Source organism: Chrysochloris asiatica, unplaced genomic scaffold, assembly GCF_000296735.1.
Source record: "Chrysochloris asiatica unplaced genomic scaffold, ChrAsi1.0 scaffold00028, whole genome shotgun sequence".
Lineage (NCBI taxonomy): Eukaryota > Metazoa > Chordata > Mammalia > Afrosoricida > Chrysochloridae > Chrysochloris > Chrysochloris asiatica.
Window position 1 is genome coordinate 3,719,088 of NW_006408546.1, and position 26,035 is coordinate 3,745,122.

At 39.4% G+C, this 26,035-nt stretch overlaps 1 protein-coding gene across 1 annotated transcript in view; it reads left to right on the forward strand.

The window, feature by feature from the left end:
- COL6A6 (collagen, type VI, alpha 6) overlaps positions 1-19,092 on the forward strand; it is a 158,481-nt gene extending 139,389 nt beyond the window's left edge. Inside the window, exons 33-35 of the mRNA XM_006846634.1 lie at positions 2,858-3,529; positions 7,550-7,643; positions 18,870-19,092. Of these exons, the coding sequence (XP_006846697.1) occupies positions 2,858-3,529; positions 7,550-7,643; positions 18,870-19,092 (989 nt within the window). The remainder of the gene's footprint in view (positions 1-2,857; positions 3,530-7,549; positions 7,644-18,869) is intronic.
- Positions 19,093-26,035: the final 6,943 nt, after the last annotated feature.

The following is a 26,035-nucleotide window of genomic DNA, read 5'->3' on the forward strand; positions in this document are numbered from 1 at the left end:
TCTCTTCCAACACCAAAACTCAAAAGCATCAATTCTTCTATAGTCTTCCTTATTTAGTGTCCAGCTTTTGCATGCATATGAGGTTACTGAAAATACTATGGTTTGGGTCAGGTGCACCTTAGTCCTCAAGCTGACATCTTTGCTCTTCAACACTTTAAAAAGGTCTTGTGCAGCAGATATAATACAGCTAGAAGATATAAAATCAAATAGCTAGAAAACTGGACTGCCATCTTCTACTTGAGTTTTCTAATAATTTTGAGGGGTTTCTGGGTGGTGCAAACATTTGACATGCTTAGCCACTCACTTAAAGGTTGGAGGTTCAAGTCCACTCAGAGGAGCTTCTGAAGAAAGGTCTGCTGATCTACTTCTAAAAACTCAGCCATTGAAAACCCGATGGAGCACAGTTCTACTCTGACACCTATGGGGCTAAACACAGTCAGAATCAACTTGAGGGCACATGGACTGATAATAATTATGAAAAGTGTGGAAGTCATTAAGATTATTGATCATTGTGATGACTAATAGTTATCAAGTATTTACTGTAGGCCATGCATGCACAAGTCTACTTGCTTTGTATGATATTGATGGTGATAAGAGTTAATACTATTGTGCTTCTTATGGTACAAATGCTATTCTAATTACTTTAAATAAAAGATTCCATTCAGTCCTTATGCTGCTGCTGCTGCTGCGTGCCATAGAGTTGGTTCCGACTCATAGAGACCCTGTACAGGGTTTCCGAGGCTGTAAATCTTTACGGGAACAGAAAGCCTCATCTTTCTCCCACGAAACAGCTGGTAGTTTCGAACTGCTTACCTTGTGGTTCGCAGCCCGATTCGTAACCACTACGCTACCAGAGCTCCTTATAATCACCCTAAAATAGCTAAACTATTATTAGCTTTATTTTGTAGATAAGGAAAAGGAGGCTAAGAGAGATGAGATCATTGCTCAGGGACATGTGACCAGGTGAAACCCAGAATGGCAGGCTCTAAACTGCCTGCAGCTTTTGTGTTAATGGAGATCTCACATTTCTCCCTGAAACTTGGCTTTAAAAATATAAGTTTAATTCCTCTCCTTCCCCATGTGTATTAGCAGGATGCTAATTTCTGTCATATAAATTACCTCATAGGGAGGTAGCATCTCTGCGGGAAAAGGAGGATTTCTGTTTTTCTAATAGCCTGCTCTTCTTTCTCTCTCTAACCAATCAACTTAGACCCCAACCCTCCTCACTGCACAGGATGGGTTTCAGCACTGGTATTCTTTAAAGCAGCTAAAGTACTAACCATGCTATGGGAAGATGCATCCCACCCTATATATTCTCAGCTACTCTCTCAAACATGTCAGTTACCACAGTGTGCTGGTATGTTGCACCATCAGAAGTTGCACATGTGTGACTAGGGAGAGATTTTGGCTTCATTTCTTGGCTCAAACACTTGTTTAGTCTCTTAGGCACATCGTGGACGATATTTTGGCTTTCGTTCCCTGCAATTAAAAAACCCACAAAACTGAGCAAATGGGCAATCTGCTGTCTCTGATTTCAGAAATTGCCATGTACACAGGTGCCTGTTCTATCATCTGACCATTATACATGGTCATCAGATTTTACTTACTATCAATAAGGGACGCATAGCCTGCCCAGAGCCGTATCTTAGTGAGTCTGTGAACAAGACTGAAGTTAGGAAATTTGCTCCAATCCCTAGGTTGTGCATTCTGGTCATTAATTTTTTAATCCAATAGCTTTTCTTGGTGGCCTGTGCCAATTTCTAAGTACCAGCTGTGCACACACACACACACACAGTATTCTATTTCTCTTTCTTCTCTGCAGTTTTTGAAAATATCATTCTCATCCTCAGCCATCAGCCATTATTGAAAACTAAGATTTCAGGGTGACTCTGGCTGTACAGAGCATTGAGACAGGTTGTAGAGTGGCTTGACTAGGGGTACACAGCATGTTTGTGCGTGAGGCACTGAGACAAGGTCAGAATCTAGGCACCCTGGTTGCCAGGGAAAAGGGCCTCCCACTGTTACACCTGCATGACCTTGCTTGTAACAATAGAACATGAGTTCATATGTAGAAACTTCATGAAATAATAGTGTGTCCTTTGGCAAAATGCAATTCCTTTCCTGGCCTCAGGGTCTTCTGGAAAATAAGCAGGTTGGATTAGATGACTTCCTGTGAATATTCATTGTGGTCAGATTCAGTTAAATCTACTCTCTGCTTTTAGTGCTACTCATCCCTTCATTACATAAGATATGCATATTTATATGAGTGACCTCATATCTTGTGAAAGTCAATTAATAATAAGTGATATTTATATTCATTCATTTAGCTTACATGTAGTGAGCTTTCAACTAATACGTACTCTGGAGATACAAAGATGTCACTAAGGAGGATACATATTCATTGAGTGATTAGCCTTTAAATTGCAATAAAAGATTTGTTGCTTCTTTTCACTGATACTTTTTAAAAATAGCTTACTTTTTCAAGTAGAACAATGTGAACACAGAGAGAAGAGACATTGGTTTAAGCCATCTGTTGTCAATATGGAGAAAACATTGACTTTTCTGTTATGATACTATGTGTTCGTGTGTACTTGAGATACACTGTGAAGTTGAATTTTTATAAACTTAAAATTCAGCCAAGATGAAACTTGAAAAATAGCCTAATTTTTAGCCTGTGTAGACGACTCTTATAAAAATGTGTGCTTTTTGAATATAGGTGCAAACCATGCACTAGGAAATCTTATAAAAATCACTCCATAACTATTTTACATCAAAGGATATGCAGTTTTCAAATGCCAAAATATTTGCTTTGCTGGTCATTTCTGTTTAGTAACTCCAAATGGCTTTTGGTTTGCAGACATATGTAATCCAGATCCTTCTTGTGATCAAGCCAGACCACCCCCTGTGCAGTCTTACATGGATGCTGCTTTCCTGCTGGATGGCTCCCGGAATGTGGGAAGTGCTGAATTTGAAGACATCCGAGTTTTCACAGGAGCCCTGTTAGATCACTTTGAAATCACCCCTGAGCCCATGACCTCCATCACTGGAGATCGAGTAGCCCTGCTGAGCCATGCTCCCCCTGACTTCCTACCCAACACTCAGAAGAGTCCGGTTCGTTCTGAGTTCAACCTTACCACCTACAGCAGTAAGCGCCTCATGAAGAGGCACCTGAAAGAATCAGTTCAACAACTCAATGGAGACACTTTCATTGGCCATGCCTTGCAGTGGACTCTGGACAATGTCTTTTTAAGTACGCCCAACTTAAGAAGAAACAAAGTCATATTTGTGATATCTGCTGGAGAAACCAGTTACTTAGACAAGGAAATCTTAAAGAAGGAATCCTTGCGAGCCAAATGCCAGGGATATGTCCTGTTTGTGTTTTCCCTTGGCCCTGCTTGGAATGACAAGGAACTGGAAGATCTAGCCAGCCTCCCTTTGGATCACCACTTGCTCCAGCTTGGCCGAATTCATAAACCTGACCACAGATATGGTGTGAAGTTTGTGAAGTCCTTTATAAATTCAATCAGGCGTAAGTCATAAAAGCTGTACTTTTCTCCACATTAAGAGTATGCTTGGAGGGTTGATGAGCTGATGTGGATTCTTGAAAACCTTTTCTCTGCTTTCAAGGGTACTGCAAGGTTACAAAAGGAAAATATGCAATGATAGGCAGTTGGGGTGTGGGGAGTCTCTGGTTCCTAAGCATTTAATTTTCTGGCTCATCCTTTTTATGCCTCTGGTTTCTATGGAGAAGCAATCATAACACGCAGCTGTTGACACATCTGTTTGCATGCAGCAGTGTGTCTGGGTCTGTGAAGTCACAACCTGGACTGTAGCTTCAGAGTAGAAACCATTGCCCTGTAATATTAGCTTTTGATGGAGTGTTTCACCCATCTACACACTAAGACAGAGCCAAAGAAAAATTAAAATAAACAATCCTAGGCTTGGCTTTTACAGTTTCTGAAGTCAGAGCTTGAAGTACTGGCAGATACCATTTTACTTGTCAGAATGAAAGATAAAGCCTTTCAAAACTTTCTCAATCTTGTTAGTGACGTTTTATCATGCCACTAATGAGTGTAATTTGTACTCATGAAAAAGAGACATGGGCTGGATTTCGTGAGTTCAGCTTACCTTGGAAGTTTTCAATCCACTTTGAATGCAACAGGATGCTTAAAAAGAAGCTCTGTCCTGCTATGACTCTGAAAGTTGCTGAAAGGAACCCCTGCAGGTACAGACAGTAAAGTGTTTGGCTGCTAACTAGAAGGTTGACAGTTCTGCCCCACCCCCACCCCCCTTTAACCCCTCATCCCAAAGGATCTGAGGAAGAAAGACCTAACAATCTACTTACATAAAGATTGCAACCTAGGAAAGTCTATGAGGCAGTTCTCCTCCAACACTTGGGGTAGCTATGAGTCAGAATTGGCTCAACAGAACCTAACAGCACGATAACAGGATCTTTGAATGTTTCTGTGGTGAATGAACCTTTTCTGTTCAGATAAAGAAATGTGAACCCACAAGAAACACAGTGGTCAGGAGAGTGCACGTGAGACCCTGATGAGGCCTCTGTCACTTAGATGGTGAGACCCATCAAAGATGCAGCGACACAGATTACTCGGCTTTCAGGGTAAGGTCTAAGGAGCCTTGCAAAATTGCTGATGGGGCCGATCCTGTCTCCTAGTCCTCTGCTGCTCAAAATGTGAATGTAGAGCCAGCAGGATCAGCATCATCTGGAAGCTGGTTAGAAATGCAGACTCTCAGGCCCTACCCCAGACATGTCTTAAAGCTAGTAACCATAAGCCATTTGCAAAGATAAAACAAAAGAAGACCTTGAAACATTCTGAGAAACTTGTTAAGCCCTCCTTATGTGGCAAAAAATTGGCAGGAATTTTCTTCCCTGGTCACTTCACATTTTAAGTGAGATTTCACAGTAATTCATGGAACTATGATTAGATAAGAGAGTCACCCCAGGGAAAAGGGAATAGACATTAAGTAAGTACATAGCATAGGGGAGGTCCGTACATAAAAGTGTTTTGGAAAATTTTAACCATGATGCAGTTATATATCACTTTTCTAGACTTAAATACTGGTAAATTTATGATCTTTAAAGCATAGCTGTAAAAGTAAAATAAATCAAAAAAGGTTTTGGTATAATCATATGAGAGCCTGTTCCCAGGAGTGCTAACCACATCTCCACCCTTCAAGAGAAGAGTCCTCCCTTCTACTGATTAAGAATATTCAGCTGAGGCAGGGTTTCCATAGGAGTAAAGGTTTATTATAGTAAAGAGACTTGCAAGCAGAGAAGAGGGGCGCTCATTGCAAAGTTTAACCCCCATCTCTCTGAACAAAGGTTTTGCTGGGGTTTAAAAAGTTCGAGGAGTCCTGCTGTGGTGCTGTGGGTTAATGCGCCAGACTGCAAAGCCAGCTTGAACCATAAAGTCGGAGATTCAAGCTCACCAGTCATTCCTATGAAACCCTATGCAGCGTCGCTATGGGTCAGAATCAACTCGATGGCACTTAATAACAATAACAACAACAACAACAAAAAGTTTTGGGTAGGGAAAAGGCATAATGTTTATTCATAGGAATAGGTGGAATTTTGGGAAATAGCCCTTTAGGAGGGGCTGTGCTAATTGGATATGTGCACAGCATTTCTTCAAGATGGATTCCACTGCAAAGGCCTCTGGTAGGAGCAGACAAAACTTATTCTGGAATGTTCAGCATGGGTAGTTCTTCAGGACCCTGATTCAAACCCCTCCAGGGGAGAGGGGTGGTGGCATTCTCCTCTGGCCCCAGTAGAAGGCCTATCCGTTAAAGTTATGCTTAGGGCATTGGGTAAACCTGTGTTGTGTGGCCTGTAAAACATCTCACAAAGAAGTAAAAATACAGAATTTTTATGGATAATCCTTCTTAATGGCATGTCCCATAAAATGTGGACTTTTCATGGATGGTCTTTCATAATGGCATGTTCCAGAATGTGACTGCTCAGCTCTGTACCCTGGGTATGTCCTGCACAGCTTTATAATCGCTTAAGTAAGGATAGGTATAGGCTTCAACATTTCTAAGGTCACAAGATTTAGTCAATACGTGGCTTATAATTAATCCTGATTCCTGGACCCTCGTCTCCCTGTCTCAACATGCTTAATTCCATAGCAGGCGCACAGATGCACACTCACGCACTCAACATTAACACATAGTTATGAGGGACATTCTCAGAGCCACTAACTCAGCATCAAGGAGTGATCAAAACAGACACAGTCACTGCCCTCCTAGGAATTATGTTCTGACTCCGTCTCTAAATCGTTGTGACTTTTGTAACAACACATGGCTGCAATTGAGTTTGAGGAGCCCTGGTGGTGCTGTGGGTTAGGCTGCTATGCATAAGGTCAGCGGTTCAAACCAGCAACCACTCCTCAGGAGAACGATGAGGCTGTGGGCTCCTGTAGAGATTTACAGTCTTGGAGACCCTGTACAGGATTACTGTGAGTTGAAATTGATTCAATGTCAGTGGGCTTGGTTTTGGTTTTTAGTGGCAACAGAGTTTATCGGGCACAGTCCACACCAGAATCAACACAGTTCCTACAAGAAACAAAACTGCCTGATGTCAAGACAGATAAAAATTTTAAATCAAGTATACAAAAAGGGAAGCATCGGAGTGTTAGGTCATTTGGTCTAGAAGCACACAGCTCCACCTTCTACGGCAGTTCTGGTGACGGTACTGTAATATAACCCAGAAAAGAGCTGTTATTTATAATAAGGAGATTCAAGTGTGTTAGCTACTCAGTTCAATTTAATGCTTGAAGGAAATAGGCAATATATTTCTTAAGGTTTTGTTAAAAGTCAAAACTGGCTTTTCAAATTATAAATAGTAAAGAAGAGGTGTGTGACATTATCTCCAAAAATTCATCGTGGGCTACATGTTGGGCTACTAACTGCAAGGTCAGCAGTTCAAGTCCATTAGGTGCTCCACAGGAGAAAAGATGAGACTTTTTGCTGCCATAAAGATTTACAGCCTCAGAAACCCTATGCAAGGTTGCTGTGAGTCTGAACTAAATCAATGGCATGCAGCCAGCTCTATTAATCTCCTACACTTCTAAATGAAATGAGCCATAGATGAATTAAACCCAAGATGGCATTGTTGTCATTGTTATTAGTGATGGAAAAGCCATAAAGGGAATTTCTTTTTCCTGTTTCATTCAGATATTGCAAAGGAGCAAATAAAAAATAACGGTTTGATTTGTGCATGGCAATTAGAGGTTGGAATGTTAGAACTGACTCATCTCCTCTAATGCTGGACTGACTTTGGAAGCTAAGGAGAGCTTATGAGAAAGTTAGATGAATTTTCTGCCTATAGATTCAGCAGAGACACATTTTCTAATTTCAAACCAACAGATTCCCCAGCAAAATCTGCCTTCATCTCAGATGGTCAGCAAAATTGGCATCTTTCTCTGGTGGAAGTTGAGAGCAGTGAAGTGATACTTTGCATACAGAACAGATGTACAGAATGATTAACAGCTGTGAATAAGAAACTCACCACAGACTTTTTTCTTCCTAGGTGCAATCAACAAATATCCACCAATAAACTTCAAAACGAAATGCAACAGACTCCCCTCTATGGATCCACAGCAGCCTCTTGGACAGTTGCGAAGGTATTATCTGCTTGGTATTACTTAATAAATTAATATGTTCCTCTTTCCTGCTGCTTCTCCTCCTCTTCCTTTTCTTTCCCTTCCTCCTTCTTCTCCTCCATCCTGCTCAGGTAAAATCTCTTGCTAAATACTATTAAAATAGGAAGGAATGAAGATAATCAGAATGACTAGAATAATCTGAAAATCAACCAAGTAGAACACAGAACTTTTTTAAAGTTTAAAAATCTAACTGTTGAAATAAAACACTCAATGACAATGAGGCTACCTAATGAACAGATCTTGGTTTCTAAATACCATTCACCACCAAAAGGAACCAGGACTTCTTGGAGTAATGTTCAGTTCTAATCTGTAACAGGGAAAGTACAATGTGAGTCTGGGACAACTTGTGCCAGAAAGAAAAAGGGAGTCAAAAATTAATAGTGTCATGTCAAAAGGAAAAAGGAACTGTCTTGAAAGAACTCCTACTGGCCTAATTTTGGACAATCTGAACATCAGAGAGATTAATTACAGTACGTTGAATTTTTTTTAAATCCACAAATCTATGTTGTTAAGTGCTGTACTGACTCACAGCAAACTTGTATAGTGTTTCCAAAGAGTGTCTTGTGGGTTTGAACTGCCAACTGTGGCTATCAGTCCAGTGCTTATCCTACAATGCCACACTATTCTATGTTGTTAAGTGCCATTGAATTGGTTCAGATCCATAGTGACCCTGTATAGGGTTTCCAAGGAGCAACTGGTGAGTTTGAACCACTAACCTGTACTTCAAACTGACTTAAAAAGGCAGAGAGAAGGAAAAGGTCTTCTTTATAGAATTGTTGTTACTGCTGTTGTAAGTGCCATTAAGTCGGTTTTGCCATAGTAACCCTATATGGGTTTCTGAAGATTGGCTGATGGGCTTGTACTACCACCCTTGGGTCAGCAGTCCAGTGCTATCCTAAAGTACATTTTGTTGTTGTTGTTCAGTGCCATTGAGTCAATATTGACTCATAGTGACCCTATGCCCAACAGAATGAAACACGGTCCAATCCTGTGCCAACCTCACAATTGTTTTTATGTTTGAGCCCATTGCTGCTGCCACTGTGCCAATTCATTTCGTTGGGGGTCTTCCTCTTTTTCTCCAGTCCTCCACTTTACCAAACATGATATCCTTCTCCAGGAACTGGGCCCTCTGATAATATGGCTGAAGTATGAGAGATAAAGTCTGGCTATCCTGGCTTCCAGGAGGCATTCTGAGTGTACGTCTTCCAACACAAATTGGGTTGTCCTGGCAGTCCATGGTACTTTTAATATTCTCCACCAACACAATAACTCAAATTCATCAATTCTTCTGTCGTCTTCCTTGCTCATTGTCTGGCTTTCACATGCAAATGAGGTTACTGAAAATATCATGGTTTGGGTCAGGCGCACCTTAGTCCTCAAGCTGACATCTTTGCTCTTCAACGAGTCATAGCAGCCCTGAATAGGGTTTATGAGGAGTGGTCGGTGGGTTTGAACCATCAATTTTGTGGTTAGTAGTACAATACTTAAGGATCTCTGGTAGCATAGTGGTTACGAATTGGGCTGCTAACCTTGGGGTCAACAGTTCGAAACTACCAGCTGTTCCATGGGAGACAGATGAGGCTTTCAGTCCAATACTTATCTAAACCAGCCCAAAAGCCCACTGACATACTACTTGGTAATTACAAAGAGGAAAATGTGCCTTTACATTGTGCAGTCAGGCAGTACCCACTTTAATCCAGCTCTGACTTTATGTCCAGTGCTTATCCTACAGCACCACACCAAGATTCTAGAAAGATAAAATAGAAGTCATGAATGAGAGTCAATTTTCAAAGAGATAAAGGGATGAATGATAATTTCCTAGAACTTACATAAGACCTAAGTTCACAGATGAAGAAAGCATAACATATATCAGACAGGATAAAGAAAAGAAACCAAGTTAGACATGGTGTGTAGGGATATGCAGAACACACAATAAAGAGGGGAGCCAAAAGGAAAAAGCAGCTCATCTGTAAAGAATGATAATTAGACTGGCAGCTGAATTATTAACAGGAGCAGTGGAAATCACAAAGCCAGTGAGTGCCTTCAAAACAGTGCGAGAAAAATTTTGCCAACTTAAAATTGTGTACTCAGAGAAACTGTCTTTCAAAAGTAATGGTAAAACAAAAACAAGACAAATCATAGTTTAGCACAAAAAACCTTTACTAGAAAAAAACAAAAACAAAAACAAAAAAACCTTCTAAAGTATCTGCTTTAAGTAAAATAGAAAGGGCACAGAAGGAAGCCAAGGTGTACTATGCAATAATGAATGATAACATTTTTAATTTTTAAGAAAGTCTAAATAAATGTCTTTTTAAATAATTTGTTGTTGTTGTTAAGTGCCATCAAGTCTGTCCCAACTTATAATGACCCTGTATAGGGTTTCTGAGGAGTGGCTGGTGAGCTTGAACTGCTGACCTTGTGGTTCAAAGTGACCTTGCAGTCCAGTGCATTAACCCACAGCGTCACATGTAGTAGCATCTAATTTGTGGATTTACAAAAAAGCTGTACTTGTTAACAGAGCTACAGAAAGAAAACATTTGGCACATGGTAGTTTTAACAGAATAAAGCCATTCCACCATGAGTATAAATATTGAGAAATATTTCTGATTCATTAAATATTAATTTAAACATGAGAAAAGACATTAAACAACTCTGTTCCTGCCCCCCCAGCCCGACCCCAATCCTCTGGGGATCATTAGAACCAGGTAACTTCACTAGTGAAGTCTATCACATGTTTGACAAGAATTGACACCATTCCTTTGCAAACACTTCCAAAACACACAAGAAGTGAGTGCTGCCTAAGTCATTCTGTAAGGTCAGCATTATCTGGTACCAATGAGAGATAAACACATCATAAGAAAAGAAAACTATAGACCAATATACCTTATTAATATAGATACAAAAATCCTCAATAACATACTAGAAAAAAAGTATATGCAATAGCATATTTAAAAAATTATACAATCATGACCAAGTGTAATTTATCCCAATGATGCAAACATTGTACAACATAAAATCAAAGTAATAAACCAAATGGATAGGATGAAGGGGAAAAAACACACAGTCATCACATTTGACACAGAAAAGGCATCTAACAAAATCTAATACCCTTGCTCTTGATGACAACACTTAGCAAATTAGAGATAGAAGGGAAAGTCTTTAATATGTTAAAGGATATTAAAAAATAAAATAAAAAAGAACACTCCACTGCTACAGTTTCCAAAAGATCACAGCCTAGAAAATCCTATGGAATACAGTTCTGCTCTGAAACACAAGGGCCACCACAAGTCAGAATCAACTCCATGGCAGGGTTTGTTTGTTTGTTACTTTGGAATTTCATACTCAGTGGAGAAAGACTGAAAACATTTCCCCCTAAAATCAGGAATGAGACAAGAATGCCTGCTTTCTGGACATTGTGCTAGAAATGCTAGACAGAGCAATTGGGGGGGAAAAGCATCTAAATTCTAAAGGAAGAAGTAAAGTTATCTCTACTTGCAGGTGCCATAATGTATACAAGGAATGTAGAAAATGCCAAAGAATCCACAAGAAAGCCACTATAGTTAATAAGTGAATTTAGCAAAGTTCAAGATACAAGATTAACACAAAAAATATGTTATTTCTATACACAAGCAGTGAATAATCTGAAAAGGAAACTTAAGAACACGGTTCCATTTCCATTTCCATTTACCTAGGAATAAACTTATGTAGGGAGGAAAAAGACTTGTTCAATTAAGACTATGAAATATTACTGAAAAATTTTAAAGAATACATATATGGAAAGACATGCCATGCTCATGGATTAAAAAACTTTATACTTTTAATAGATTCAGTACAATCCCTATCAAAATTCCAGTAGCCTTTTTTGCAGAAATGGAAACAATGATTCTTAAATTCATATGGATTACAAGGAGCCCTGAATAGGCAACACCATCTTGAAAAAGAAGAACAAGGCAATTATAGTCATACTTTCTGACTTCAGAATGTACTGTAAAGCTATAGTAATAAAAACAATGTGGTACTGTTATAAGGATATATGTATACACCAATGGAATAGAATGACAAACCAGATGTAAACCAATTAATTTTCAACAAGGGTAACTTGTCCGCTTAACAGACAAAGAATAGTTTCTTTGATAAATGATGCTAACACAACTGGGTTTTCACATGTAGAAGAATCAGTTTGGACCTATACTTCACAACATTTATGAAAATTAGCTCAAAATGCAACAATGACCTACATATAAGAACTAAAACCATAAAACTATTACAAGAAAGCAATGATAAATCTTCAGGACCTTCATAATTTGTCAATGGATTCCTAGGTACCACAAAAACAGTATGAGTAACAAAAGAAGACTTCATCAATTGTTGTTGTTGTTTTTTAAATTTTGCTTATCAAAGGACCCTATCAAGAAAGGAAAAAGATAAGCTGAAGAATGTGAGAAAATAATTTGGAAATCATATATCTAATAAAGACTTAATATCGAGTATACAAAAAGAGCTCCTACAATTTAACAACGAAAATCAACCCAGTTTGAAAATTGGCAAAAGACTTGACTAAACATTTCACCAAAGTAGGTATTCAAATAGCCAGTAAGTACATTAAGAGATGCTCAATGTTATTAGCTATTAATGAGTACATTAAAATTTCCAAGGGCACACATTAAAAAGAAAAACATAAACTAGATAAAGTAGTTAAGTACCAAAAGGTAGTCAGGGAAAATGAAATAAAAGCAAACAAAAACATAGTAAATACCTTTTAAAATAAAGGCAAGAAGGGAAAAGAGAATGTGAAAACAAATTGTTGTTGTGAAGTGTCATCAAGCTGGTTCCAACTCATGTCGTTGTTGTTGTGTGCCAGTTCCAACTCATAGCAACCCAGTACAGGGTTTCCAAGGCTGTAAATCTTTAGGGAGCAGAAAGCATCATCTTTCTCCCACAGAACCGCTGGTGGTTTCAAACTGCTGACCCTGAGGTTCGCAGCCCGATTTGTAACCACTACACTACCAGAGCTCCTTACTCATAGTGACCTTATATAGGGTTTCCAAAGAGGGCTGTGACTTTGAATTGCTGCCCAGTGCTGACCCTACAGTGTCACACCAGAAGTCCATAGGAACAAACAGAGGCACAAAATAGGACACAGTCCCGTCTTTTTAAATATATGAGCAGGTTTCAAGAAGTTCATGGAAAAATTCCATTGTCTTTTAATTCCATTTTTCAAAGAACTTGTAAACACCTCCTCGTATTGGTGGTAATCGCCATTAAGATATAAACTAAACATGCCAGTTATAGTCAGGATTTATTTTTGAAGTAAAATTCTGTGTTTAGTGTTTTCAACAGGCATTATCTACAACATTAGGAAATGGAAAGTTTGAAAGTAAAATGATGGGAAAGATACACTAGGCAAATCTTTAAAATAATAAAGAAAGAAATCTGGGCTAGCTATAATAATTTACTATACTAATTGGCATTACGGTATACTTGGCGATAATCAGAAGCAGAACAGTCCTCCCAATCCGGAAGCCTGAGCTTCAGAACCTCTGAGAAGCCTTGCCTGGAAAGCTCCCCTCAACTTAACTAGATGTAGGGGAACTGTCCAGCAGCAAATAGTTGCTGAAATCAAACCTGAAACTGTCCAAAAAGAGCAGAGCTCCCCCTGCTGCAGCTCTGGAGGCTCGCAAGGCAGATACCCTGCTTTGTGACCGTGGAAGCTGGTATCTTCAGCAAGATGCATTAAACCTAGCCAACAAGTATCTCTGTGCTCTCTCAGAGTCAGATGCAGTAGATGCTGCAAGCAGGTCAGCTGCATGAGCATGGGACCAGTGCAGCCCATGACCAGGGACCCACATCTGGGCTTTGATCCTCTGCAGTCGCTATTAATATTTCATCTTTGAATTTGTGCTTTGTAAAGTAAAGTCCTGGCATGGCACTGGAGGGTAAGCACGGAACCACTAAGCAAAACGTCAGTGGTTCAAAGTCACCAGTCGCTATGAGTCGGAACCAACTCAACAGCACTTAACACATCCAATGGGACAATACATCATGTGATGAGTGGAGTGGGGGAAAGGAGATGGATCTTGGTTCCTGGCTCCTCCCTCCACCTCTGACACCCAAGTCTTTCCTCACCAAACCCATGACTCAGGGTCAGGTGCATTCTTGAAGAGTTTTGGGACAGCACACATCAGCAGCTCTCTCATCCCAAGTTGTGGTGCCACAAGGGTTTGGCAGGTGGCTAGGCAGGAGCAAACCTCTTTCTTACCTGCCCCCATCCAGGCACCTATCAAGTCCCAGCAAAGCATCATAGTGCTCTTGCCATGAGTTGGAATCATCCATGGCGAATATGAGAAAGAGAGGCCTGGTTGTACTTCCAGAGGAGTCAGTCTGGAGGCTAAAGTGAAATTCAATAGCTAGTAGGCTCCAAACACATAACCAGGTCATGGGGAAGGTCCCCTGAGATGGTCTGCACTCCAGTGAGCCTCCCCAAAGTCATTACTAAATTGTTAAGTGGTGTCCAATCGTTCCAACTCATAGTGACCTTATTTAGGGGTTCTGAAGCTTTACACCTTCATGGTAACAGAAAGTCTCATCTTTATTCTGCCTTAGGAGCTGTTGGGCTCAAACTGCACTTTGTGGTTGACAGCCCAGTGCTCATAGTTTGGAGTCACCACACTCCCATTACTAGATAACAAATAAAAATTTTCTGTAACAGATTGAGAGAGAGACCATGGAAAAAAAGAATAAAGCTATTCCTGCTATCTGAACTAGAAGCTCCACATTTTTATTTCACTATGAGCTTCACAAACTATGTAACCAGCAAGACAATAAGGTCAGATGCAAGAGCCAATGTACACAAATAAAAAGCATGTTTGGAAACCTTTCCCACAGTGCTTGGGAATTGAAGAGCAAGTAAGAAGAGGAGATTCATGGTGGTTTGGGATGGAAAACAGCTTCCTCTCTTCTCTCTCTCACCCCAGTTACAGTGGAGGCGCTGCGTCTCTTATGTATTTAGAATGTGGCATGTCATAACATTGCTGGAACATCAAGGAATCAAGACATGAAATCCATATGGCTGTGTGTGCAAACTCTCTCACAGTGTGTTAAGCTGGGACTCCCCAGATATTCTATATGTGACCAAAGACTAGACTAGAAGACAGCAAGCCACATAGCTCCTCTGAATCTCCCTGCCTGCTTGAGCCCTTAGAAATGAGGCAAAATTGAGGGAGATGAAAATGTCTGCTAGCAGGAGGTGTAGCCCAAAAGATGTCTTGCCAATTCCTCAGAATTAGATCATTCTTTTATGAGAGTTTGAGAAATATAAACTAGTAGAAGCTAGTTCTTATCAAAGGAAAATAAAAGGAACAAGTAACCAAAGAGACAGATGGCCAGTGAGGGTGAGATTGCAGGGCAGCCTCTTTGTAAGCACTTGGATCTGCTCAGAGACAATAAAAGACAGGAGCTCCCTGATTATTGCTTTACTCAGGCTGGAAAGCATTTGTGCCAAGATTTTAAAGTGGATGGCAGACCAGAGCCAGAACAACTGAGTTATAAAAATGGATGCCATCACCAATGCCATATGAATAATACATCTGTTGTTATTCTGCTTTCCAAAGTACGTTTTTTGAACTCACAAGATATGTATTAAGATAAAAAGAATTCTGGAATAGAAGTGATCTTGTCTGCATTTTTTACTCCAATGCATTCAGTCAAATTGTACATGAAGCACGCAGCACAGCCAACTCCTGATTGTCTGCATGAGTGGAGGAATCTCTCATCACAGAGAACTGAAATATACGACTAGTCCTGCCCACCTCATTTTATTGAGAGTTTGCCTCATCTTTCTACAAGCTTTACTAGAGCTGGGCCCCCGTTAGAAAGTGAATTGACTGGTATTTCATTGCTGATTTTTTTCCTTTAACCACTGGAGTTACTTACCAATCTTTAGTCAAGAAATACCTCAACAACACAGGAGGACAAAGAGAAAGTCTAGATGATTCCCAAACTAAGTAATCAAATGATTATCAAGTACCCATCCAATACAAACTCTGTTTGACAGAGTTAAAAAAAAAAAAAAAAAAGAGAAATTCAGAAGTATGATATTTAACATGTTCAAACATTTTGAGAATAAAAATATTGAAGGGGGAAAAATAGCAATGTCATGGTATAGAAAGTTACTAACTTGCCAACTTTTCCTCAACAAACAAGAGGACAATAACAAGATTACTAAACTTGCCATTAAAAAAAAAAAAAGGTGGTGAAAAGGAGACCCAACAGAAAGGGGGGAAAGTTCTGGTAGCAAAGTGGTTACAGTCGGACTGCTAACCTTAAAGTCAGCATTTTGAAATTACCAGCCATTCCAATGTAGAAAGATGAAGCTTTCTACTCCTGTAAAGATCTCCAGCTTCAGAAACCCTATACATGGTCTCTGTGAGTTGGAACCGACTCCATGGCACACAACTACCACCAACAGAAAGGGTAGGGAAAAAAAGAGACCAGAATAGCTAAGCTTTGGGGGGAGGTATATCTACAGAAAATGGAGTCCCAGTGTGGTGCTGTGGGTTAATGCATTGGACTGCAAAGTCAGTGGTTCAAGCTTACCAGTCACTACTCAGAAACCCTATACAGGATCAGAAGTGACTCAATGGAATTTAACAACAATGATATGGGTCAGAACTGACTCGACAGTCCTTAGCAACAACAACGATAGATAAGATAAATTCAATCTATGAAAACACAGTGTTTCAGAACCCATGGCACATACTACTTACTCTCCATGATCAATGGAGCAGTGTTCTGTGCAGATAGTTATGACTTTGTAGAGTTTGAATTCATAATATCCCTATATTCTTCAACAAAAAGGGAAGTGTGAGAAAACTGTATTTGCACTGAAATTCAGTCCTGACTGCTGCTCTTGGTAACTGGGAGAAGTTTGTTGGTCAATTTAGTACATCCCTGATACTGCTGGCAGATGTGAATTGAGATACAATTGAAGATCGGAGTTTCAGAAGCCTAGACATATGGTATATAATGCATGGAGACATCAGGGTCAGTGTAACATTTGTTGGTTTGATGTCTTTTTTAGGTCTAATTCTCTTTATAGATGAAGATAAAAGAATATGGCGGTGGTGGGGAAGGGGAGTATTAAGTGTGTATGTGTGTGAGAGGTAAAATAATTTTAGTATAAAATCTTTCTATATCTTGGCTTCTGAGAGAGGTCAGATTTTATAGTGGGGAAAACAGAAAAATCTAAATGTAAAGAAATGGATCATAGTGAATGTTATCACTGTTCCCTGGTCTCTACATTTTGGAGTTCTCTATCGGTATTAGGTGTTGATAAACTTCTCTCTTCTCCTCACCAGGCTCTCACCAGGCATGTATTATGCATATTTGACTATTACCAGGTTCCTCAAACCTGAGCTGTCCAACCTGCCCCAGGCCATCTGCCCCCCTGCCTCCACTTCACTGTATTCCAAATATTTTGATCCTTCTCTATGGTACCTTGAATAAAAATCTAGTTCAGTGGAAGTAACTCTGGACTCACATATTAGAACAGTTGGGTTGGGCTCAGCCTTATCACTGACCTTCACCTCTGTGCACCTCAGTTTCCTCATCTGTAACCAAAAAAGCACCAGTGTAACTAGTCTGGAGGCTTCAGTTGTTCACAACGTGGATTATTTACTACCTGAAGAGACAAGATCACCCTAGTTAAGTGATTTGCCCAGAGCTGACCAGCTACTTAATAGTAGGCTAGAATACCACCAGGTTTTCAGACCCAAAGGTCTTTCCACCAGATATGACTTCTTTCCTGCATTCTCTGTAACAGTAGCCACTAGCTACATGTGGATATTTCTATTTAAATCAGCTAAAATGCTATGAAATTAAAAATTCAGTTCCTCAGTCACACTAGCCACACTTCAAGTGTTCAGTTAGCCACATGTGGTTGGTTAGTGACCACCAGACTGGACAGTGCAGATTATAGGATGTTTCCAGGAACATACAAGTTTTATCAAACATTTAGAACTTCTAATCAGCACTGACTTCCAGGATTCCTGATTTCTCAACCTAGCATTCATGATGTTCCAAGGTCTGGCTCTAGCTCAACTTTACTGCTGGGCTGCTCACTACTTAACAATCAGACTGAGGTCTACTTTCTACAACCACCACTGTGCCTCCCAGAGTGCCTCCCACAAAGCAGACAGTAAGCATTTAGAAGGATGGACGAATGGATGGATGATGGATGGCTGGAGGGGGGCAGGGGTGACATCCATTCATGTTTCCATCAAACAAATAATGATTATCTACTAAGGAGCTCTAGTAGCGTAGTGGTTACGAATCAGGCTGCAAACCTTAAGCTCAGCGGTTCGAAACTACCAGCCGCTCTGTGGGAGAAAGATGAGGCTTTCTACTCCCGTAAAGATTTACACTCTCAGAAACCCTGTACAGGATTGCTATGGGTTGGAACCGACTCAACGGCACTTAACAACAACAACAATTATGTGCTAAGTAGTCTTCTAGAATCCTAGGACTATGGTAGTCAACGGACAAAACCATATGAAACTTACTTTCTGTCTAGAAGCTGCAAGAGTGGAGAACAGATCATAAAGTTTTTCGCATGTAAATTGTAATTCAGATACTGAAGTCCTATGATGAAAATAGGAGTCCTGGTGTGGTCTATAGAATCAGCACTGGACTGCTAACCAAAGGTTGGCGGTTCAAACCAACCAGCCACTCCTTGGAAACACTACAGAGGGTCTCTGTGAGTCAGAATCGACTCAACAGCACTTAAATACAAAGAGAAAAACATAGGGGGTGCTTGCTGACTGGGAATGAGACTGGGATGGGGAGCTCTTGAGAGTTGGTGGTCTCTGATGAAATGCCGTTTGAACCCAAATCTGAACAATCAGAAGGAGCTAATGATATAAATATCTGGGTGGAATATGTTTCATGAAGAGGAAATTTTGCTGTTGAATTTCTATTTCTACATACTTTAACAAGATGTCTCATTTTCTAGCCTCTGATATATGGGCCAGTATAAATTCTTGGTTTAATAATTTTAATAAAATTACCCTGGAGGAAGGATGCAACAAGGAAATGGGTGTAACCATTCATTTAGGAAGGCAGACATTAATATAATCTATTAAAGTTGAAATGGCATTTATCTATCATCTTTCTCTTCTTTTGCTTGTACAGCTTTGTTCCTGGACCACATAAAACTGCCCTCAAGAAAGATGCTTTACAGGAGAGAAACATTTTTCAAGATAAAAAATATCTTTTAAGAACAACAAGAGATGGCAAAGATGATGTTGTTCAAAATTTTACCAGAAGCACATCCCATATCTTTAAAAATGGGAAAAAAAGGGTGATAAAAACTGCTTCCAAAGGACATGATGAAGGAAGTACTCAAACAATTTAGCTTTCAGAAGCATGGTGACTTTGGACTTAAATAATAACTAAATTCAAGCCTACTGCCTGAGTCCTGTGCAACTTATATTTGGATAGCTGCCCAAACCCAGAAGTCTACTCTAGAGGGTAGAACAAGTCACAGGTTGTAGGTTATTGGGTAACCTAACTCCTTGCACTCCTTGGTTTTTTCATCTTGCCCATTTATTTGACTACCCCGACAATTCTCTTAACTAACCCTGATATGTTCAAGAACTATTATCATTAGAAGACAGAAGAGCAAAATAAGTCTGAGGACTGATCTGAAAGTAAACTTTTTGAAGTGCATCCATTGGTGTACAGGGGTCAATGCTAAGTGTTTAATATGTGCCTCTGTTCCATACATTTCTTATAAACCAAGCCACCTTTTTTAGTTCAGGGCTGCTTAAGGTTTATCTGTTTAACCAGAGGGATTTTTTAATGTTCTACGCTAACATGTAACCTAGAAATTGATGCTGTTTGTATGTCCTTTTTTTTTTTTAAATGTGCACTTCCATGTCTATTCCATTTAAACAGTCCCTGTGTGGACTGACTAGCCCTCAGGTGGGCTTGTGCTGGCAGTTTCTTCACAGCTGAATTGATTTGTTTGCACAGGTGGGAAGCAGAGGGTCATTTTTCCCAGCTCCAAGTTCTCATTAACTTACTGAGAAACTCATGAATCCTTCCAGAACTTGTCACTGCTTTTGAGATGGAAGTTTACTGTTTGCTACAGAACTTCCTTTCTTATGTACTTTCACTTTCTTTCTTACTTACTATAGTCATTTATCATTGTCCATACTCCATATTTTCTTTTGACAAGGCAAGCAAACACGTAACATACCAGGGATGAAGCTCTATTTACTGTGACCATCAGGTAGCTATTTAACCCTTAATTAACAGCACTAAAATAGGGTTAGCAGAGCTCTAAAAAAGAGCCTGTACATACACTTACTGTGTTTGGAAAGGGCAAGAAAGTTGTATTTTAATCTACAAATTCATATGATGCTGTAGAAAAGAGTGAGATAAAAGCAGGAAAGGTCTTCAAAATTACCTAGCCTCTAGAAGCATCCTCTGAGGGCTCTGTCACCTCACTTACCCAGATCACATAACTACTACTTCATCTTGTGATGGTGCTGCTGAAACTCTCAACAAATAAATGCAGACATAGGTTGTGGTTGCTGAGTGTCATCTAGTCTGTCTGGATTCACAACAACTCTGTATAGAGTTTCCAAGGACTGGCTCATTGGATTGAACCACCGACCTCGTGGTTATAGTCCAATGCTTATCCTACATTCCACACCAGGAGTTAATTTAGACACATCAGGACTACCTCAGAGCTAGTTCCACACATGGTAGCAATGCCCCCTCTAGGCAGAATATGACTCGCTTCAGGAAGAGAACCTGCGTGGATGGACAGATGATTAGACACCAAAGACCAGTAGGTAGTCTGATTTTTTTTTTTTTTTTCTATTCTATACCTCTTCAAGTAAAAACCTCAGAAGAGCTCTCTGCAGTCCTTGCTAAACCATTTCTACCCCCTACACTCAGGCAACCCCATAGATGTTGTTTCAGATGAACAAGAATTCCAAGGAGTTTCATATTCATACTCAGGTAGCAGAGAAGAATAAAGCATATTAGGTACCTTCATTTTTGCTAAATGATTTTTTGGGGTTCAGGGGAGAAAAAATTAGGTTTCAAGTACAAGAAAAGGATGAAAAACATTTGAGAGGTATTTTAATTAAAATGTTTTTTTCTGGTTAACTTGGATTAAGCAAAAACCCCTTCTGTTTATTGTTGTAAATACCTTTACAATGTATTTGTCTTTTTTTTCTTCCCTTCATTGGTAAATAAAGTACACCAAACAAATATTTCCCTGGTGACTGGGATTATTTCAGCATTTTGGATCAGCTTTCTAATTATTAATCTGTAAGGGGCTTAAAGCATGCTAACTGCAAATAGAAATTTAAAAAAAAAAAAATAAATCCCTGTTAATTAGCATTTTCCATAATATCCTTCTATTAACAACATAGAGTGCAATAAAAGTTAAAAGGTGAGTGTAAATTAAGTAAAATCTTGTTTAAACCAGGGATCACACAAATAAACAGTGCTGCTTCCTGCATCCCATTATCTCTTCACTGAACTATGGATCCAATTTTTTTTTTTAAGAAAAAGTACAGGTCAAAAAGAGTTTAAACTCAATATGGCGTTAGATTTTAATAGTAACCATCCAACCAAATGACCTCTTTAAGTAAGGGGACTGGAGGGAACAGAAATGGATGGTGAGACAGTAAAGGGGACAGGACCATCTCAGTACACTCCATTGTTTCCTCAGCATATCCCACCATTGCCAACCTTGTGGCTTATCTAGTGACTCCAGGCTTGAAGTCCATTCTCAGCTGAGCAGTTTTTGTCTCAAAAAAAAAAAAAAAAAATTCCCCAACCCCTGCAGACTCTAAATCTGATTTAATAACTAGAACCCTGAAATTTTGGTCTTGGCCAACTTTAAGGGAAGCAGAAACTGTGTGACATGACAAATCAGCAAATTCTACACATCCACTAAAGAGATCTCACCTAGTATGAATCTATCACAACTAATTTTGGACTTTTTGAATGACTGGCATTTTCCATTAATTTTGTTGTTTACCTAGATGCTATGTGTCATGAAACCACACATATGCATTGTAAACTGTCATGTTTCATAACTGAATTATAGAAAGCTAATTTCTTGGAGCATTTTGGAACAAGTAGTCATTTCCCAATAATCTTGATGATCTATTCCACTTGTCCCTTTTGTAAGCTCATGTAACTAATTTCAAACTAAAATGTTCAGAGTAAAATAAACCCTTGTGCAAGTGGTTGAGAATTAAATGTGGTGAAAGAATTAGATCTGTGTACAAAGACTAATCTATAATGCAGAAGGATTTTATCTTAATGAGAAAGACCAATTTTTTACCTTTTATAAACATGAATTGTGGGACTTTTCCAACAAATATCCAACACTCATCTAACCGTTTGTTGTACTACTGTGACTTGTGTGTTTGCTGTGATGTTGGAAACTATGTGACCTGTATTTAAATAAACAGCAAAGTCACCTATAGTGGACAGGTTTCAGCTGAGCTTATAGACTCAAGACTAAAACAAGGAGAGGCAGACCACTTCCAAATGGTTAGCCACTGAAAGCCTTATGAATAGCGATATAATGCCAAAGATGAGCCTCTCAGCTTAGAAGGCATTATTAAAATGCCAATGGGGGATGAACTACCTCTCCTCAAAGTACAGTTGACCTTAATGATTTGAATAGAGTTAAGCATTTGGGGATCTTCATTTGCTTATGGGGCAGCATAACTCAAATGAGAACTAAAAGCTACAAAAATCCTTAAATAACCAAAATGTGGAATGTACAAAATATGAAGCTAGAAAAATAGGAAGTTGTCAAAAATTAAATTGAACATGTAAAGATCAATATCCAAGAGCAGAGGCAAACTGTGGAACAGATCACCAGTTCAGGCAGAAACAGAAGAAACTTGAAACAAATTTGCAAATGCCAAAATATGACCGGGAACATATCCCACCTGAAATTTAGAAATTTTCCAAAGAACAGATTTGATGCACTAGCCACTAAAGACTATAGACCAGAGGAGTTGTGTGATGACATCAAGAACATCATACACGAAGAAAGCAAAAGATCATTTCAAAGGCAGGAAAGAAAAGACGAAAGTGGATGTCAGAAGAGACTCTGAAATTTGCTCTTGAGCATAGAGAAACTAAAGCAAATTGAAGAAATGAAAAAGTCAAAGAGCTGACAAAGTCAAATATTACTATAAAGTGTAAAAAGACCTGGAGTTAAACAACCAGAAGGGAAACACACACTCCGCATCTCTCAAGCTCAAAGAACTGAAGAAAAAATTCAAGCCTCAGGTTACAGCATTAAAGGAGTCTATGGGCAAAATATTGACTGAGGTGAGAAATGTCAAAAGGTGATAGAAGTAATACACAGAGCCACTATACCAAAAAGAAATAGCCAGTTTTTTAATCATTTCAAGAGGAAGCATAGGATCAAGAGCCAATGGTATTGAAGGAAGATGTCCAAGATACACTGATGGCATTGTCAAAGAACAAGGATCCAGGAATTGATGGAATATAAATTGAAATCTTTCAACAGACTGATGCAACACTGAAGGCACTCAATCATCTATGCCAAAGAATTTAGAAGGCAGCTACCTGGCCAAGTGATTGGAAGAGATCCATATTTGTGCCCATTCCAAAGAAAGATGACTTAGTGGAATGCGGAAATAATAGAACAATATTATCATATGCAAATAAAATGTTGTTAAAGATGAATACAAAAACAAATGCAGCAGTACATCGATAAGGAGCTGCCAGAATTTCAAGGTGGATTTGGAAGAGGATGTAAGAAGGCTATCATTACTGACATCCGATGGATCTTGACTAAAAGCAGAGACTACTAAAAAGATGTTTATTTGTGCTTTATTAACTATACAAAGGCATTGAACTGTGTGGATCATAACAAACTATGGATAACATTGCCAAGAATGGGGATTCCAAAACACTTCATTGTGCTCATGAGGAACCAGTACATAGACCTCGAGACAGTCATTTCAAAAGAACAAGGATTTAAAATCAGGAATGGTAACCTTTCACCATATTTATTCAATCTGCATGCTGAGCAAGTCTGAGAAGTTGGTTTATGTTAAGAACTTGGCACATTAGGACTGGATGATGACTCAACAAACTACAATATGCAGAGGATACAACCTTGCTTGCTGAAAGCAAAGGGGACTTAAAATACTTACTGATGAAGTTTAAAGACCACAGGCTTCAGTATGGATTACATCTCAATGTAAACTAAAATCCTCACCAGTGGACCAGTAAGTAACATCAAGATAAATGAAGAAAAAATTAAAGTTGTCAAAGACTTCATTTTCCTTGAATCCACAATCAATATTCATGGAAGCAGCAGTCAAGAAATCAAATGATGTATTGCATTAGGTAAATCTACTGCACAACACCTCTTTAAAGTGTTTAAAAGCAAAGATTAGTTTGAGGACTAAGATGCGCCCAACCCAAGCCATATATTTTCAGTCAACTCATATGTATGTGAAAGTTGAGTAATGAATAAGGAAGACCGTAAAATAATTGGTGCATTTGAATTATGGTGTTAGAGAATATTGAAAATATCATAGGCTGCTAGAAGAATAAACAAATCTTGTTTTGGAAGAAGTACAGCCAGCATGCTCCCTAGAAGCAAGGATGGTAAGACCTTGTCTCTCATGCTTTGAACATATTATGGAGCGGGACCAGTCCCCAGAGAAGGACATCATGCTTGGTAAAGTGGAGGGTCAGCAGAAAAAGAGGAAGGCCCCCATGAGATAGACTGGCGCAGTGGCAGCAACAATGGGCTCAAACATTAACAATTAAGAGGATGTCTCAGAACCAGTGTTTCATTCTGTTGTGCTGAGTCGGAACTGATGCTACGATGCCTAACTACTATCCACCCACGAATGCATATAGGGTCGAGAGGGTATTCGTACATGGTATTTACCTTTGCTACAAATATACCCATTAATGTGGCGAAGCATACAGGGAGCAAAGTTATGAAAACTTCTTACACCTAGAGGGAATGAGTTGCTAGGTTTTGGGGCTCAGGGCCATAGTTTCAAGGGACACCAAGATTGACTGGCACAATACAGTCCACAAAGACAATGTTCTATGTCCTACTTTAGTTAGCAGAAACCTGGGTGCCTTAAAGCTTGTAAGCAGAGAACAAACAAGATGGCAGATCAGGTGGAAGTGCAGTAAAGGAGCTCCAACAACAACAACACAGAATACCCAACCAAGCAGGCTCAGGGGATGGTCCCAGAACTCTGAACCACACATAAAGTAATATTTATAACGTTGGAAGGCTTACAGCTGGAGGAATTTGTGGCAGAAGCAAGAAATCCATTGGTTTCTAGTTCGGGATGCTCAGCTGCTCCAGGAGCCGCCATCTTGGGTGAGACCAAGCGGGGGAAGGATCAGAGCGGCCACAGACGCCTGGCAGAACCGCTGAGATAAAAGTGTAGACATTATTTTCTTTTGGTATCTGTTCCTTGGTCCCTTGCTATCTGTGCACCTCCATTCTGGTGGCAATAGGGGTGCCTGAGCTAGTGGACACCCCAACCGCAACCGCACCCTTGGAGGGTTCTTCTACGCATGTGCACAAATTTCCTTGAAATTTAAAGAGACAGTTTCCAATTAAAACCAAACTGCCACAGCCGGCCCTGAAATGTTTATAACTAGAAAAAATGCCTGAATGGGGATTGTGGAGCGGGATAAGCAGACAAAAAAAGGAAATAGGCTGAAAATTAAATCATAAGTTATGTCAAAACAACTAACAGTGGCATCTTGAAACTTCTCAAGAAGAGTGAAAAGGGAAGCCCATTTCCTGATCACATCTACCTGGAGGAATTCAGAAAGCATAAAAAATACCAAAATACATACCTATCTAACTATTAAGGCCACAGATAACTCCAGAATATTCCCCAAAACCAGAAGCAGATGACCGTATCTGCACATGTCCAGAAACAAGATAAAGTGACTGAGGCAAATGAGCTGGAAGTAGACCTACACTCTATACTGGAAGATGGGCAGGCCTTAGAAATGCTGGAGAAGGAAATCAGAAAAACAATTATAAAATGAATCAAAACACTATACAATGGAGTTGAGAGAAATAAGGAAGAAGTCAGGAAAGCGCTACAGGAACAATCAAATAAGATAAATACAGTATTGGAAACAATTTAAAACCTACAGAAAGAGGTCCAAACGATTACTAATAGAATATTAGAAACGGACAATACACTGAAAGGGCAAAAAGAGTAGAATTGAAGAGATAGAAGCCAGAACTAGTGAGCTAGAAGATAAATCTCTCAACACTACTA